The sequence below is a fragment of the Vigna radiata genome, unplaced genomic scaffold (assembly GCF_000741045.1).
Source record: "Vigna radiata var. radiata cultivar VC1973A unplaced genomic scaffold, Vradiata_ver6 scaffold_7, whole genome shotgun sequence".
Lineage (NCBI taxonomy): Eukaryota > Viridiplantae > Streptophyta > Magnoliopsida > Fabales > Fabaceae > Vigna > Vigna radiata.
The window spans coordinates 1,879,719-1,893,798 of NW_014543262.1; the positions used below are offsets into that span (position 1 = coordinate 1,879,719).

Consider the following 14,080-nt stretch of genomic DNA (forward strand, 5'->3'; position numbering starts at 1 on the left):
TGTTTCAGTAAATTCCAAACCGAGAAAGTAGTTAAGTTTTCCAAGATCAGTCATATCGTATTCTGCCCTCATCCTCGTCTTGAATTCCTCAACCACCGTTTTAGAATTTCCAGTTACAAGCATATCATCGACGTATAGACATATCACTAAAACAATCTGTTGTGCTACTGATTTTATATACACCCCATATTCCACTGAGCACTTTATACAGCCAACTTTCAGAAGTAGCGCGTTGATGTGTTCATTCCAGGCTCGCGGTGCTTGCCTTAGTCCATACAGAGCTTTGTTTAACCTGTAAACCTTGTGTTCTTCACCCTTCCTTTCGAAACCAGGCGGGTGTCTTACATAAACTTCTTCCTTCAGAGGTCCATTCAGAAATGCCGATTTAACATCTAGTTGATGTATTTCCCAGTTCTTGAGATTTGCTAGAGCAACCATTAATCTTACTGTTTCTAGCCTTGCGACTGGAGCAAACACTTCTGTGAAGTCTATTCTCGGTTTTTGTAGAAATCCCTTCGCTACAAGTCTTGCTTTGAACTTAGCAACCTCACCATTTGGTTTAAACTTCGTCTTGAAGACCCACTTCACTTCAATTGCTTGTTTTGGTCGAGGCAGCTCTACCAATTCCCAAGTTTTGTTTTTCTCGATAGCTTTTAATTCTTCAATCATGGCTTCTTTCCATTCCTTTATGCCAAGAGCTTGTTTCCAGTTGATTATTTCTGCATCAGCAAGAAACGCGATGTGTGCTTGATCTCCAGGGTCAGCTACATCATTGTCAGTAAACACTTCATAGTCAGCTAATCTTGAGGATGGAAATCTCATCCTCTGTGATCTCCTGTTATCCATATTGTCACGTGTTTCAGCTTGCTTATCATCAGGGGTCCAATCTTCCAGCCAGCTTGAAGTAACAGCAGGCTTCTCTTGATCTGTTTCGAACTTCTTCCAATCAAACGTGGTTCTCTCATCGACAATAACGTCTTTCCTTATCACGATTTGTCTATTCTTTGGATTGTATAGCCTGTATGCACCTGTGGAATGGCATCCTATGAAGATAAAAGTCTTGCTTCTATCGTCTAACTTCTTCCTCTTTGCGTCTGGGATGTGCCTGTAACACACTGAACCAAAAACTTTAAAATGATTAACAGTTGGTTTAATACCTGTCCAAGCTTCCTCTGGTGTGCAGTTTTCTAAGACTCTTGTTGGGCTTCTGTTTAAGAGATACGTCGCTGTGGATACAGCTTCCCCCCACAAGTAGTCTAGCAGTTTCTTGCATTTTAACATACACTAACAGTGTTCTATTTCTTCGTTCGGCCAATCCGTTGTGTTGTGGAGTGTGGGGAGCAACAACTTCATGTGTTATGCCACTATCACTGCAGTACTTGTTCATTTCGTGAGAGTTGAACTCTCCTCCACCGTCAGTTCTGAGTGTCTTGATACGCAGTCCAGATTGTCTCTCCACCATGACACAAAATTTGACAAAGCATGAGTAAACAATTTTCTTTTCCTTAATCAGATAAATCCAGATTTTTCTGGTCCATTCATCAACAAAGATAAGGAAATACTTATTACCTCCAATTGATTCTTGCTCGAAGGGTCCACACATGTCTGAATAAACTACTTCAAGAGGTTGCTTGGCCTTCTTATGTGCCATTTTCTTGAATTGTTTTCTGGTCTGCTTTCCAACTACACAGTCTTCACATATCTTTCTTGGTGAGTGAATCTCAGGAATTCCTTCCACCATCTCTTTATCCTTCAGCTGCTTCAAGCTTCTGAAGTTTAGATGTCCATAGCGGTGATGCCATAGCCACTCTTCTTCCTTGGTATTGATAGATGATAGGCATTGAACAGCTGCAGCATTAAGCTTCACCTTAAAAGTTCTATTTCTGGACAACGGAGCTTTGAGCACGAAACGCCTTCTGTTATCAAATACTTCTATGTGCTTTTGATGCATGTTTATAGTATAACCTTTTTCAAGAAATTGCCCAAGGCTAAGCAGATTGGTCTTCATATTTGGTACATATAGCACGTTGTTCATGAATGCTGGCTGTCCATCCTTACGTTTGATTAAAACTCTTCCAGCACCTTCAGCCATTATAACGCTGTTATTAGAGAATCTTACGGTGCTTCTGACATTCGGATTTAAGTCGATTAGTCACTCCTTCTTTCCTGTCATGTGGTTGGAGCAACCCGTGTCCAAATACCAAGTATCTTCCTCTTCTGCATGTCCTGAATCATGTGACAACAACACGTGTTCGATTGTTTCTTGACATTTGTCTTTGTTGCATGTTGCGAGTTTCCGCGTCTCAATTTCTTGACTCTTGTCTTTATTGCAAGTCTCCTTTTCTTGTGTTGACTTCCACCGCTGCATTTCTTTGTCAACAACAATAGTACTCATAAGAAGAACATGATCCAAATCAGAATCACCTACGTCTGTTTCCTGTGCCAGATTCGCTTCATCCTCTTTAGTCTTCTTTACGGTTTCATTGTGCCAACATTCACTTGAGTAGTGTCCATACTTACTACATGTATAGCATTGGATGTTTCTCTTATCTGTATTCTTTCTACCTTTTCCTCTTGAGATTTGCTTTCCACCCCTTTTGCTATCGCCACCTTCTTCTTCGACATTTTGATCGGAAAAGTTCGCATTCCTTCCTCTAGATCTGCCTCCCCGAGATCTACCTCTGCCTCTTCCAGAGCCACGTCCTCTGGGTTTAAAATTGCCTCTAGCTTGTAGTGCCTGATTATAATCAAGACCAACTTCCTTCTCTGGCTTCTTTCTTTCAAGAAGACGCTGTTTGTGTGCTTCCAGCGAGTTCTGCAGTTCTTCAATCTTCATTTTCTCCACATCCTTGCTTTCTTCAATTGCTACCACGATATGGTCGAATTGCGGAGTCAGCGTTCTCAAGATTTTCGCCACGATTTTCTTATCTTTCACTACTTTGTCGCACACTCTCATGGCGTTTACTATCATTTGGATTCTTCCGATATAGTCAACAACGGATTCTTGTTCTTCCATGCCCAAGAGTTCATATTGATGTTTAAGCGACTGTAGCTTAAGTTTCTTGACCTTACCTGTGTTGTCATAGCCTTCTTGAAGAATATCCCAGATTTCCTTCGCTGTGACTGCCTTTGAAACTTTCTGGAAGATAGTGGCTGACACGCATTGATGCAGCAACATGCGGGCTTTACAGTCTAATCTTTTGTTTTCTTTGTATTGACGCTTTGCCTCTTCAGAATCACCCTTTGCTGGTTCCTTGAACCCCTTCTTGACCACCTCGTCCACTTCTTGAAAGCCGAGAATAGCATCCATCTTGATGCACCAGTCATCGAATCCTTTTCCATCAAACACCGGGAGATTGTTGTGTATTACTCCAGCCATTTCTTCTTAATCTGTTTCTACTGATCCACCAGGCTTTCGAACGCAGCTCTTGATACCACTGTTAGCGGATAGCGTGGCAGTGTGTGTGAGAGGCAGAGCGTGATGCAGAGAATGAAAAGAGAGGTAACGTGTAACACTGGAAGAGACTGAAAAAGTATATCTATTATTATTAGAAAAGGTAGAGAAAGGTGTATATATACAGAGTATGTGAAGCAAAATAACTGACACACATCACTTTAGTTTACAACTACAACAATGTTCAAGTTAATAATGTATAATAAGATAATATAATAAAAGAAATAATAATAAGGGTTAAATATGTTTTTAGTCCCTATACTTTGGGACGATTTTGGTTTTAGTCCCTCTTTTAAACTAAGGTACAATTTAGTCCTTCAACTTTAGAAAACTTTGGTTTTAGTCCTTTTTACCAAATTTTTTAACTTTATTTGCTGTTTCAAATGCATTTCTCATTTAACATTGAAGCAAAATTGTATCAAACAGTGTAAACAATCCAAATGTTATAATGAAACGTGATTGAAACAGCAAATCAAGTTAAAAATATTTGATAAAAATAATTTTAACTTCAAAAAATAATATCTTATCCTAAGTAGTATTAGTTTAGCTAATGCTAATGTACTTTCAATTAACTTGAAATCTATATTTTCCTCTTTAACGTTTTCAATTTTTCCTCTCTTTCACGAAAACAATTTCAATTTTCCCTTCTCTTTTTTCTTCCAAACTCATTTCACATTCAAATATATACTTTTTTCATATATTAACATCAACCTAACTTATGTTTACTTCGACTCAAATTAGTGTCATGCACTAGTTGACACTATTATGAGTAGCTTCCATGTTTCTCTCGTCAGCTACTATTTTGACGCTACAATGATGCTAGGCTTTAACATTCTTGTAGTGTTCTTCTAGTAAATTGTCTAATAACAATTTTTTTTTAAAGATCGTCTAATAAAAATTGTTTGGTGTAGTGGATGTCTTCTATAGTCTAAAGTGTCAATGTTTGTTATCGGTTGTTATTATATGTTGTTTTATTAATTAATTGAGTCTTTTTAATACTCTATTATGTAGTAAATTATGGTTATGGTTACTTTTGTATGTATATTAGTCTCACTAACTCAGAGGATTCTAGATTAACACATGTATGTAATTCATTTTCTATTTAGTATTTGAGTGTGTATTTTGATTTTGTAATTATTATGTCAAATCTCACATGTTCTTATCAAGAAAGTTTATAGACAATCGCTTTCATCACTCATCTAGTCATTAGTGCAAAAATAGCTTTTTATGACGACTTATTATGTCAGTGATAATTCATTCGATATAATAAGTGACACGATAGAAGTATTGTAAATATGATAATACTTTCTATGTTGGTTATCAGTATAATAGGTATAGAAAGTGGGTGCAGTGACAAATTTGTAATAAAGGGGAATATTTTATATGTCAATTATATTTAGAACCGACATAGAAAGTGGAGCATGGTGGACAATTTGTAATAAAGTATAAGATTTTCTATGTCAGTTGTACTTAGAATCGACATAAAAAGTGGGTACGTATAATATTTTTAATTTAAAAAACAAATATTATGTTGGTTATTTGCTATAACCAAGGTAGAATCTCTACTTTTCTTTTTTCCCTCTTCTCCCCTTCAGTGCATTCACCATTTTGCATCCTCAATGAACCCTTTCTACACATAGATTTCTTGCTTTTGTTACTCTTTGTTCCTATGTCTTTCATCGGTGGCTTTCACTCTTATATCCTCGAGCTCTCGTTCTTGTTCTCATCTCATTGAGCATGCACTTTGTTTCAGTGGCCACTCTCCTCACTTTACTCGTGGCCGTTTTTGCTCTTGCAGACACTGTGGTCACTTACACAACTCTTTGACTCTCGTAGAGGCTGTGTTTAGGATTTTCCAATACCTTCATTTTGGTTGCACACTATTCATCCATTTAGGCATTTCTAATCTCAAGATTATTAGTATTGTAAATTATTAGAATTGTATATTATATGGAATGGATCTAAATTTTTATGTAATATTCTGGTCTAGTCTAGTAAATTAATAGTATATTATTGTCATTAAAAAAATAATAGTACTTTATATATCATTTATAGTCATAACCGACATAGAAAATTATTTTTTATATCAATTATAATAACAATTGATATAAAAGTGTGACTTTATATTACAATTGTGGTCATAACTAACATTGAAAGCCACACTTTCTATATTGTTTGTTATTATAATCGGCACAATGTACTTAGAAAATAATTGTTTTTAGAAAATAATAAGTTAATAATAAACAATTATTTTCTATGTTAGACATGACCATAATCAATATAGAAAGTGTGATTTTCTATAATAAAAATGAAAGTTTTCCATACCAATTTTAAAAAACATAGAAGTATTTTTCAACCGACATAAAAAACCCTTCAATACACTACTAATTGTTTAATGTGTTTTTATTTTTTTAACCTATTGATCTCTAACACGTAACCAACTATCATAATTTATATGTTTTTTCATTCTTAAATGGATGATTCCTAATAAAAGTCAATCTCCCTCTCTTTGTTCCTCTGTTAATTTATAATCAAGCTAAACTCCCACATGCAAATGATTTAAATTTTAGCTTGAATAACACTACTTCTATGTTTATTGTGTGGTGTTTTCAATTTTCATCATAATAGCATTGGATATGCAACCTTGGCACATCTTGGGCCTGAATAGGGATTTTGTAAGCCACTTCCTTTTTCCACTAATTAATAGTCTTCAATGGATGATATGTTTTACTGTATAGTACAATTTTGAAGATCAATTATCCACTAATTGTGAAAGAGTTATCCCAATAATTGAGGCTTAGTTGTAACTTTTCTGGGTGAGTTCTCCATGAAGCACTAATATTATTCACTTTTTACATTTTTCTTAATACAAAATTAATTGTGTTCTTGTCTTTAATAATAAGTTATGAATATTGTGTAATTGTGATGTGTGGGATATTGTCAAAAAAGCTCTGAAAAAAAGGTGTATAGAAAACCTTACTCTAGATCCATTTTTGGTGTAATAGTGGAAGTTATTATTCAGAAAAAGAAACAAAAGAAGCAAGAAGTTCAAGATGCTACTAGAGAAGCTGCTCTTTGCTCCCTTGCCATGAAAACTGCACCAGATATTGTATACATTTTGACTCATATATTTCAATATTCCATCTTTCACCCTTAAGTTAACTTTGTGTAAATATATATTGCACTTTTAACTTTGTGTATTTATTATTAATATATATATATATATATATATATATATATATATATATATTAATTGATTTATTCATTTTAATTACATATTTAAACTCGTTAAATGTGATTTATATACTTTCTTGATTCTGAAAAAATTAGTAGAATAATTTGAATTATAGAAAAAAAATATATTAAATTAGTTATTTAAATAGTTTTTAATATGTAAATTTTATGATATTATATAAGTAATTAATATTTAATAATTTTTAAAAAAAAATGGATAATTACACAGAAATTTGTAGGTAACATTAACTAAAATAATTTTATTATGGATTTTTGCCAGAAGATAATTTTGTGTTATTTATAATTTTTTTGGTTTATTTATGAATTTTTGTTGTAGGTAATGATTTTTTTTTTCTTGTAGTGATGGTTATAATAAAGATTGCAAAGTTCATGGTAAAAAATGACTTCAATCGTGCTTCATTAAGATGAATGTTTTGTTGAAAGAATAAAACCTTTATACAACACATCCAGTAGAGTCAGTTCTAAGAATTCAAAAGGAGAAAGACAGACCCTCTAATTTCTTGTTCTCTTTTAGATGAAATTCTTTATCAGATTATGAATGAAGATGTATAATAATGATTTGAGATTGAACGTCGCAGACAAAATGATGCATTCGGTGACATTAATTATATATTTCATATCTTCCGATAGGTATATCCTTCTAGTTTTGGCCTCAATAGCATGAGAGATAGAAGCTATTCCTAGTCCTTAAGATTTTGGGATGACTTCAACTAGGATTTGCTCACTTGTTATGTATGTCATGGATCATGATTTTGTTGTTCGTCTTAGACATGCTATAATTATTGGCTAATGTACTAATTATTTTTTTTTAAGTAATAAATGAAAAAATATTACATAAAAATAATACTTAATAAATTTTGTAACATCTTAAAAATATAGTATAAAACTCTAAGTTATCAGAGATGTGATAAGATAGAACATTTAAGGATCCAAAATATAAAAGTTTAATAGATTCGAAGATTCCTATTTGTGTAGTTTTTCATCAAGTAGGTCCCTTTATTTCCAAGTTGATCAATTTGGTTCCTGTTTATGAAAAATTCGAGCAATCCAGTCTGTGCCCATTAACTTCTTTGGACAACGTCAAATTATTTGCATGTTGGCTAAGTGAAGTGGCATTTCATATGAAAAGTAAGTGGCACGTGTCATCCCCTTCCCCACCCAAAATTAGGGTTTGCTAGATTGGGGGAAACCTTGCTTTGCATTACGCTGTCGCTGAAGGAAATGAATGTTACTTGCTTGCAATTCGGACTTCCCAGATGACGAGCACTTGGTGGCTGCTGTGATTTGCATTTCTGGTTCTTGATTTTCTGAGTGCAGGTTGTAGTGCATCTGGATGACGGTGATGATGCGAAAAAGGGGTTCACGGTCAGGCAAGGTGGTTGCGGCGCGATTCTGGATCTATGTTTGCTTTGCAGGTTGAATCGCGATGGCTTCTTCAAGGCACGATTAGGAAGCACATTGTTTTTGCAATTGCTGGTTTATTGCAGGTCTGGTTTTGATGCAAGTTTCTGATGCGGTGATGGAGGAGATTTCATGCCTCGACTTTGGTGGAGAAGCTTTGTTGCGATTTCTATGGAGAGGTGGGTGCTACGGTCGAGATTGGGCGCTTGTTGCGTGAGACGAATGGAGGTTGGTGACACTACTAGCGATGAGGGTGGTTGTGCGGTGATGGTCTACGTGAGTGAAGAGGCTCGAAGCTTGCGCGATTTTGGGTCGTGGTGGCAAAGTGATGCGGCGATGCTATGGTGGTTTTGTTAAAGAAGATGAAGGTGCAAGATGGTGGTTCTACGACAGCGGCTTAGGCGTTGATGATGCGTTGGAGAGGACGGTTGCCCGCGAGGATGGCGGTGACGGTGCTGGATGATGCGGCGGCTAGGGTTTCTTGGAGAGAAATTAGGGTTTGTCTGGAGATGGTGATGATGACGTGTCAGGGTGATGACGTGTCAGGGTGATGACGTGTCAGGGTGGTGACGTGGCAGGAACTTTTTTAAACTTTTTTTAAATTAAAAAATCATTTAAGTCTACCTCAGGCAACATTTGTTACGCCGTCTAGAGAAGTTAACGATATGGACTGAATTGCTCGAATTTTTCATAAACAGGGACTAAATTGATCAACTTGGAAATAGAGGGACCTACTTGACAAAAAACTGTACAAAATCAAAGATACATTACTCTACTCATTACAAAAGCTTCTTATCACAGATTCTAACTTAAAACACATTCAATCGTAGTCCAAACATCAATCAATTCATTCAATTACCATAGATTTTCAATTCATACTCAAAACATTCAATCACACATAACATATATAATCTAAATTTCAACTTATTAGTTCAATCTACACGAAATATACAGGTATTATCTCACATGTTCACTAAATCATAATTAAGGCAATAACCTAGCTTCCCTTACCTCAAAGAAATCTGCACAGTTTTAAAAAAACTCCAGCCGATGCTTGCACCACAAGGAAACTCTAGAAAAACCTACAAATCACCGATTTGTGATAGAAGAGAAACTTTATAACCTAAATCGAGCTAACAAGTGAAGAAGAACACAACTTAATACATGCAAGGACAACCTCTTTGCACGATCACATATTAGGGAAAATGAAGAAAAAGGAAAACGAATTTATCAACTAAAATCAAGAAATGGATCGGTAGGAATTGTAGCCCTCGAAACTAGGATCGCCTAGGCACTTCCTGATTGTCGAATAGATAGTCCAAAAGTGAGACAGAATAGAGAAAAGTGAGAAAGAACAAAGAGGAAAGAATTTAAAAAGATAGACAATGGTTTAAATAATGAAACGAACTTTGTAAAAATCTATTTATTTTATAAGATTATTTTAAAATAAAATACTCGACCTCATTATTTTAATACATTTATCTATTCTAATCCTCTATTTTCTAGATTCTTACAATATTTTTTAGAACACAAGTAAAAATAATATTTATGTTTGACCCTAAAGAAGTTTTGAAAACAAAATATTTATGTTCATTTCTTAATTAGTTAAAATCTTAGTAGAATACCAAAATTTGAATATAGTTTTGTGTTCCCTCAGAGACTTACAATGATTATCTCTTTTCTTATCTCTTACCTCTTTTCTTATCGCTTACATCCTTTTTAAAAGTTTATAGATCTTAATTTATGAAAGGTTTTCAAATTTTAAAGATTATAGTACAATCATTATTTAAAATTTATCTATAACAATTAACAATGAAAATCAATTTCTTAATTAACAAAACACATTCTACACATGTTTGTTACGTAGACTTTTGATATGAAACACAACCAAATCATTGCTTTGTGTCACAACAGAGTGATGCTGATAAACCTACCTAACAATTTCCTTGTAAAAAGACTTCCAAAATTTTGGCAAATGCATGCGATGAGTGAATAGAAAATAGGAGGAAAAACTCAGCATACAAAAAGATTTCAGTCTCTGGCAATCTTCTGTTGAGCAGCCAACCATGCTGAATAGCAACTCAAAACAACAGATAATAAAAGTAGAAAGGGCACTTTGTAACGTTTCAGTAATCATCCGCTGGTCCCATCTCATCCTCCTCCTGTGTTATAATAATATTGAAAAAACATTTAAATTGGAGAAAAGTCCAATGCCTTGATTTTAAGAATAACATAGGTTAATTGTCAGAAGATATCTATCTAGTAAATCAATAATGAAATGTCACGCATATAAAGCAAAATCATCTGATAAATGTAAAGAAAATTACAAATCACGTTTAACCTATCTACCAAACTAGACTATTCAAACGTATATAATCAAAACAAGTTTCCACTCACAACTTTCAAAACTTGATAAAAGAGAAGAAAGAAATTACTTTATCAAACATATAAGCTATGGAGGTATTTAAGATTAATCAAGTGCCAACTTTGCAAGCAGCTTCCATTTACTGTTATAATGTCAATGAAACTTCCAATACATGAGAAATAGAACAGTAACAGATTATTGAGTGATCTATGCTTTAAGTATCTGTAAGAAATGAGATTCGTAATTTGAATGATTACAGTATGAAACAAAAGATACAGACAAGCTGAATATTAAGAAACACCTACAAGAAAGAAAAAAGGTTAAAGTTCCCTCATGAACTAAAATTGACATACACACAAGTCAATCAACTTTTGGAGTTAAACAAGCCAAACGGAAGAACTAAGATAAACTAACATGTATAAACTATTTTAATTTGAGAAATTTGATCTATTTAATTTTTTTTATCTTTTGCCTCTTATAAAAAAGTTTATTAAGACATTAATATCAAATATTTTTTTCTTATTGGTGGAACTAAAAGTGTGTCAATATTACATGTGTCAAAAAGTAAAACAGTTCTAAAGAGAATTACCATATCATTGAATAATTCCTCCAGGCGATCTATATTGACTTTAGAATTGAGACTCTGCAAATAAAACAATGAAACAAGTATTGTTAGTATACATAAACAATTTCTGAAGATCTTTTGTTGACCACTAAAATAACCAAAATTAATCATATATTGATCACGGATTTGATCAAGAAAGATGTTACCCCATCTCTATCTCAAAAAGATGCCAACAAAGAAGTCTTAAATTTAAATTCGAATGCTCAATAAACAAGGGATTCCAATCTCAAAATAACTATATGCACTCCCCACACAACTCATTGCTTAGATAGACATTGTCTTTCGTTTCCAATGCTTTTGACAAGCATATCTCTCCTCTTCAGTTTTTACCTCTAAGGTTATTTCATCACATAATATATTTTAGAAAAGAAAATGAAGAAATGTGCAGAAAAATAAAAATTCACTGCACTGATGCTTGGTGAACACTACTAAAACCCTCTCATGGAAAAAGCTTGCTCAGTTGTCAAAATTTCTTTCCAAAAATACCTCCACCACTTACTCTACTCACACTGAAAATCATTTCCCCTTTTATCTCCCTCTGCTGTAGAACAAACATCTAAACAAAATGAACTTTTGTTGTTGAATAAATTACCTTTTTTTCATTAGACATTTGGCCGAAGGCCTCTGCAGCAGATTGAGTTGGCGCAATGTTTTTTGCTTCATGGGCTCGTCTCTGCTTCATTCCCTAGAATAGTAAATTTAAGAAACTAAGACAGTGTAAGGCTTGATGTTTTGCATTAGTTTATGCAGTACTAATTATACTATGGTGACAAAAAAAAAAAATCCAGAATTATTGGACCACCTACTAGCACTCCCGTTGTAATGTATATGGAGGAGTATAATCAATTTGAAATTAAACAATTAAAAATACATTATGTTATAAAAAATAGACTTCGGTGCATTTGCTAGATTCACCAACTTCCTACAATTGCTCCTACAAAAATTCCCTTGCATCTCAAGCTTCCATTTCATTGTCCTCTTGTTTAGATACTACTAAATAGTACATACTATAGAATGACAGACCAGAAATTTTTCATGGGGAGCTGATAGAATACCAAGAACGGCAAGGGTACATCAGTACCAGTACAAGAAATTGAAGCACTTCAACCATTGAGTTGAGTAACTTATTATGTGATCTTCATCGATCCAACCATTGAATCGAGAAAAAATAATAGTTCATGCTAATCAAATTTCAAATAAGCTAAAATCTAGTATCCAATAGTTTATTTTATATCACTGAAATCATATTGTAAATGAGAAATGCTTCATGATAAAGCCTAGATTAAAATAAAAATGACGTGACACTTCTTCATATGACTTATGTAATGAGGGCTAAAATTCTTAGCGGTGGATTTCATGAATTTTTTTCTCAACTCCTAAAGTTACTTGTGGTATACATTCAAAATAAGAACCTCAAAAATGTCAAAAAGTACCTTTCTGGATTTTGCCGCAGCTGCAGCTAGCCTTCTTGCTGCTAGGAAATCCTCCGAGCAGTTTCCAAAATTTCCCTCAAAAGCTTTCTTATTAGCTGTTGCAACTGCTTTCTTGGCTGCCTGTTCCTGAAATAAAAGATCAAGTTAAAATATAAGATACACGCAGCCTCTTCTGAATTTGACTTTCAGATCATGATAAAAAGTGAAAAAACTTACATACAAAAAACTTTCTAGCACTACAAAAACTGGAAAACGGCAGATAAATTTACGCACCATAACATACACTCGGTTAACTCTTTCCCACAGCATCTTCTTGATATTCTTCTCCTCCTCATTGTGAAGATACACATCAACATCAGAATCATCAATATCAGACAAAGTTTCTGATTCATCTTCTCTAAGTGAATCATCAAATTCACTATCTTCGGCGGCCTCATTCTCAACATTAGCCCCTGAAAGCATATTTTATTCAAAAGCTGCAATGCAAATCAGAAAACGGTCAACGAAGCGGCGCCTAATATAAGGAAAATAAAATTAACGCTCAACTAAAACACCAATTCGAATTTAGGTCTTTCTAAGTGAAGAACCAAATAAATCAATCAACAACTAGTCTACGCAGAACATCAATGCCATACATTCCTCCATAATAAGACAATTTATATCTTCAAAAGAAAAATGCGTAAAGGCAAACGGAATTCAACATTAAACTCCGAAATCAAATTTTAATAACCCTAATTGTATAAACCTCTGAGTAGAAGAAAATAAGAAATAAGTTTGTTTATTCTCTTATAAACTAAACAGCATGTACACATACAAATAGTACATTGAAAGCTTTAAAAATATAACAAAAAAAAAAGGTAAAACTGTAAAAACTACTGAACTGACAAATTTATTGATTCAATAACAAGTGTAAAAGTATGGGTCAATTATTTTAAAGGATCAGTGCCTAGAGTTTTTAATTAAAAAAATTAAGAGAAAGAACATATTTTGTAAATGATAGAACAGAGGAAGAGCGAATGCGAATGATTAGAACAGAGCACAGAAGAAGAGAATAGAGAATGAGTTCTGGTGAAAAGAAACAGAGTATGAATACAGACCCTAAATGTCTGCAAGACAGAGGAATACGTGAATACAGCTCTTTCTCAAATGCTCTGTTTATATTTAACATTTTCTCACACGCTCTTTTAGATTAATTTATTAAATGGGCTATAAATTATATAATTCATGTTGCGTGCCCATTTTTCCATCAATTTACTCTTATTATTTATCTTTTTACAGTTTTAGAAAGATTTTCGAATATATGTTAACATTTAAATACACTAAATAATGTATGTTAAGTATTTCTATTAAAATAATGTAATTTTAGTAATGATGAAGAAAAGAATTGAAATTAAATGATTATTTTTTAATTGAGGTACATCGTGTTGTTAATTAGTCGAACATATTGTATAAAGATTCTAACTTCACTCCAAACATGTTTTTAGCTTTCACTCTATGCTTTCTATATGGTTACTTCTCTTCTTGTTCGAATGTCTATATAAACACTA

General features: G+C 33.6%; 1 protein-coding gene across 4 annotated transcripts; it reads right to left on the reverse strand.

Annotated features, from left to right (window-relative positions):
* Window positions 1-9,987: 9,987 nt before the first annotated feature.
* LOC106753841 lies at window positions 9,988-13,708 on the reverse strand. Of its 4 annotated transcripts, none has more exons than XM_014635703.2 (6): window positions 13,631-13,708; window positions 12,807-13,009; window positions 12,534-12,659; window positions 11,693-11,785; window positions 11,065-11,118; window positions 10,574-10,776 (listed from the first exon to the last, which is right to left on the reverse strand). In XM_014635703.2, exons 2-6 carry the CDS (start codon window positions 12,993-12,995, stop codon window positions 10,729-10,731), a joined length of 510 nt encoding a protein of 169 aa, XP_014491189.1. In that variant the 5' UTR covers window positions 12,996-13,009; window positions 13,631-13,708; the 3' UTR covers window positions 10,574-10,728. The 4 variants fall into 4 exon arrangements, with proteins under 4 accessions (XP_014491191.1, XP_014491189.1, XP_022633497.1 ...); XM_022777776.1 differs by lacking the exon at window positions 13,631-13,708 and adding an exon at window positions 13,169-13,183; XM_014635705.2 differs by lacking the exons at window positions 10,574-10,776; window positions 13,631-13,708 and adding an exon at window positions 9,988-10,272 and having other exon boundaries at window positions 12,807-13,249.
* Between the last annotated feature and the right edge of the window lie 372 nt (window positions 13,709-14,080).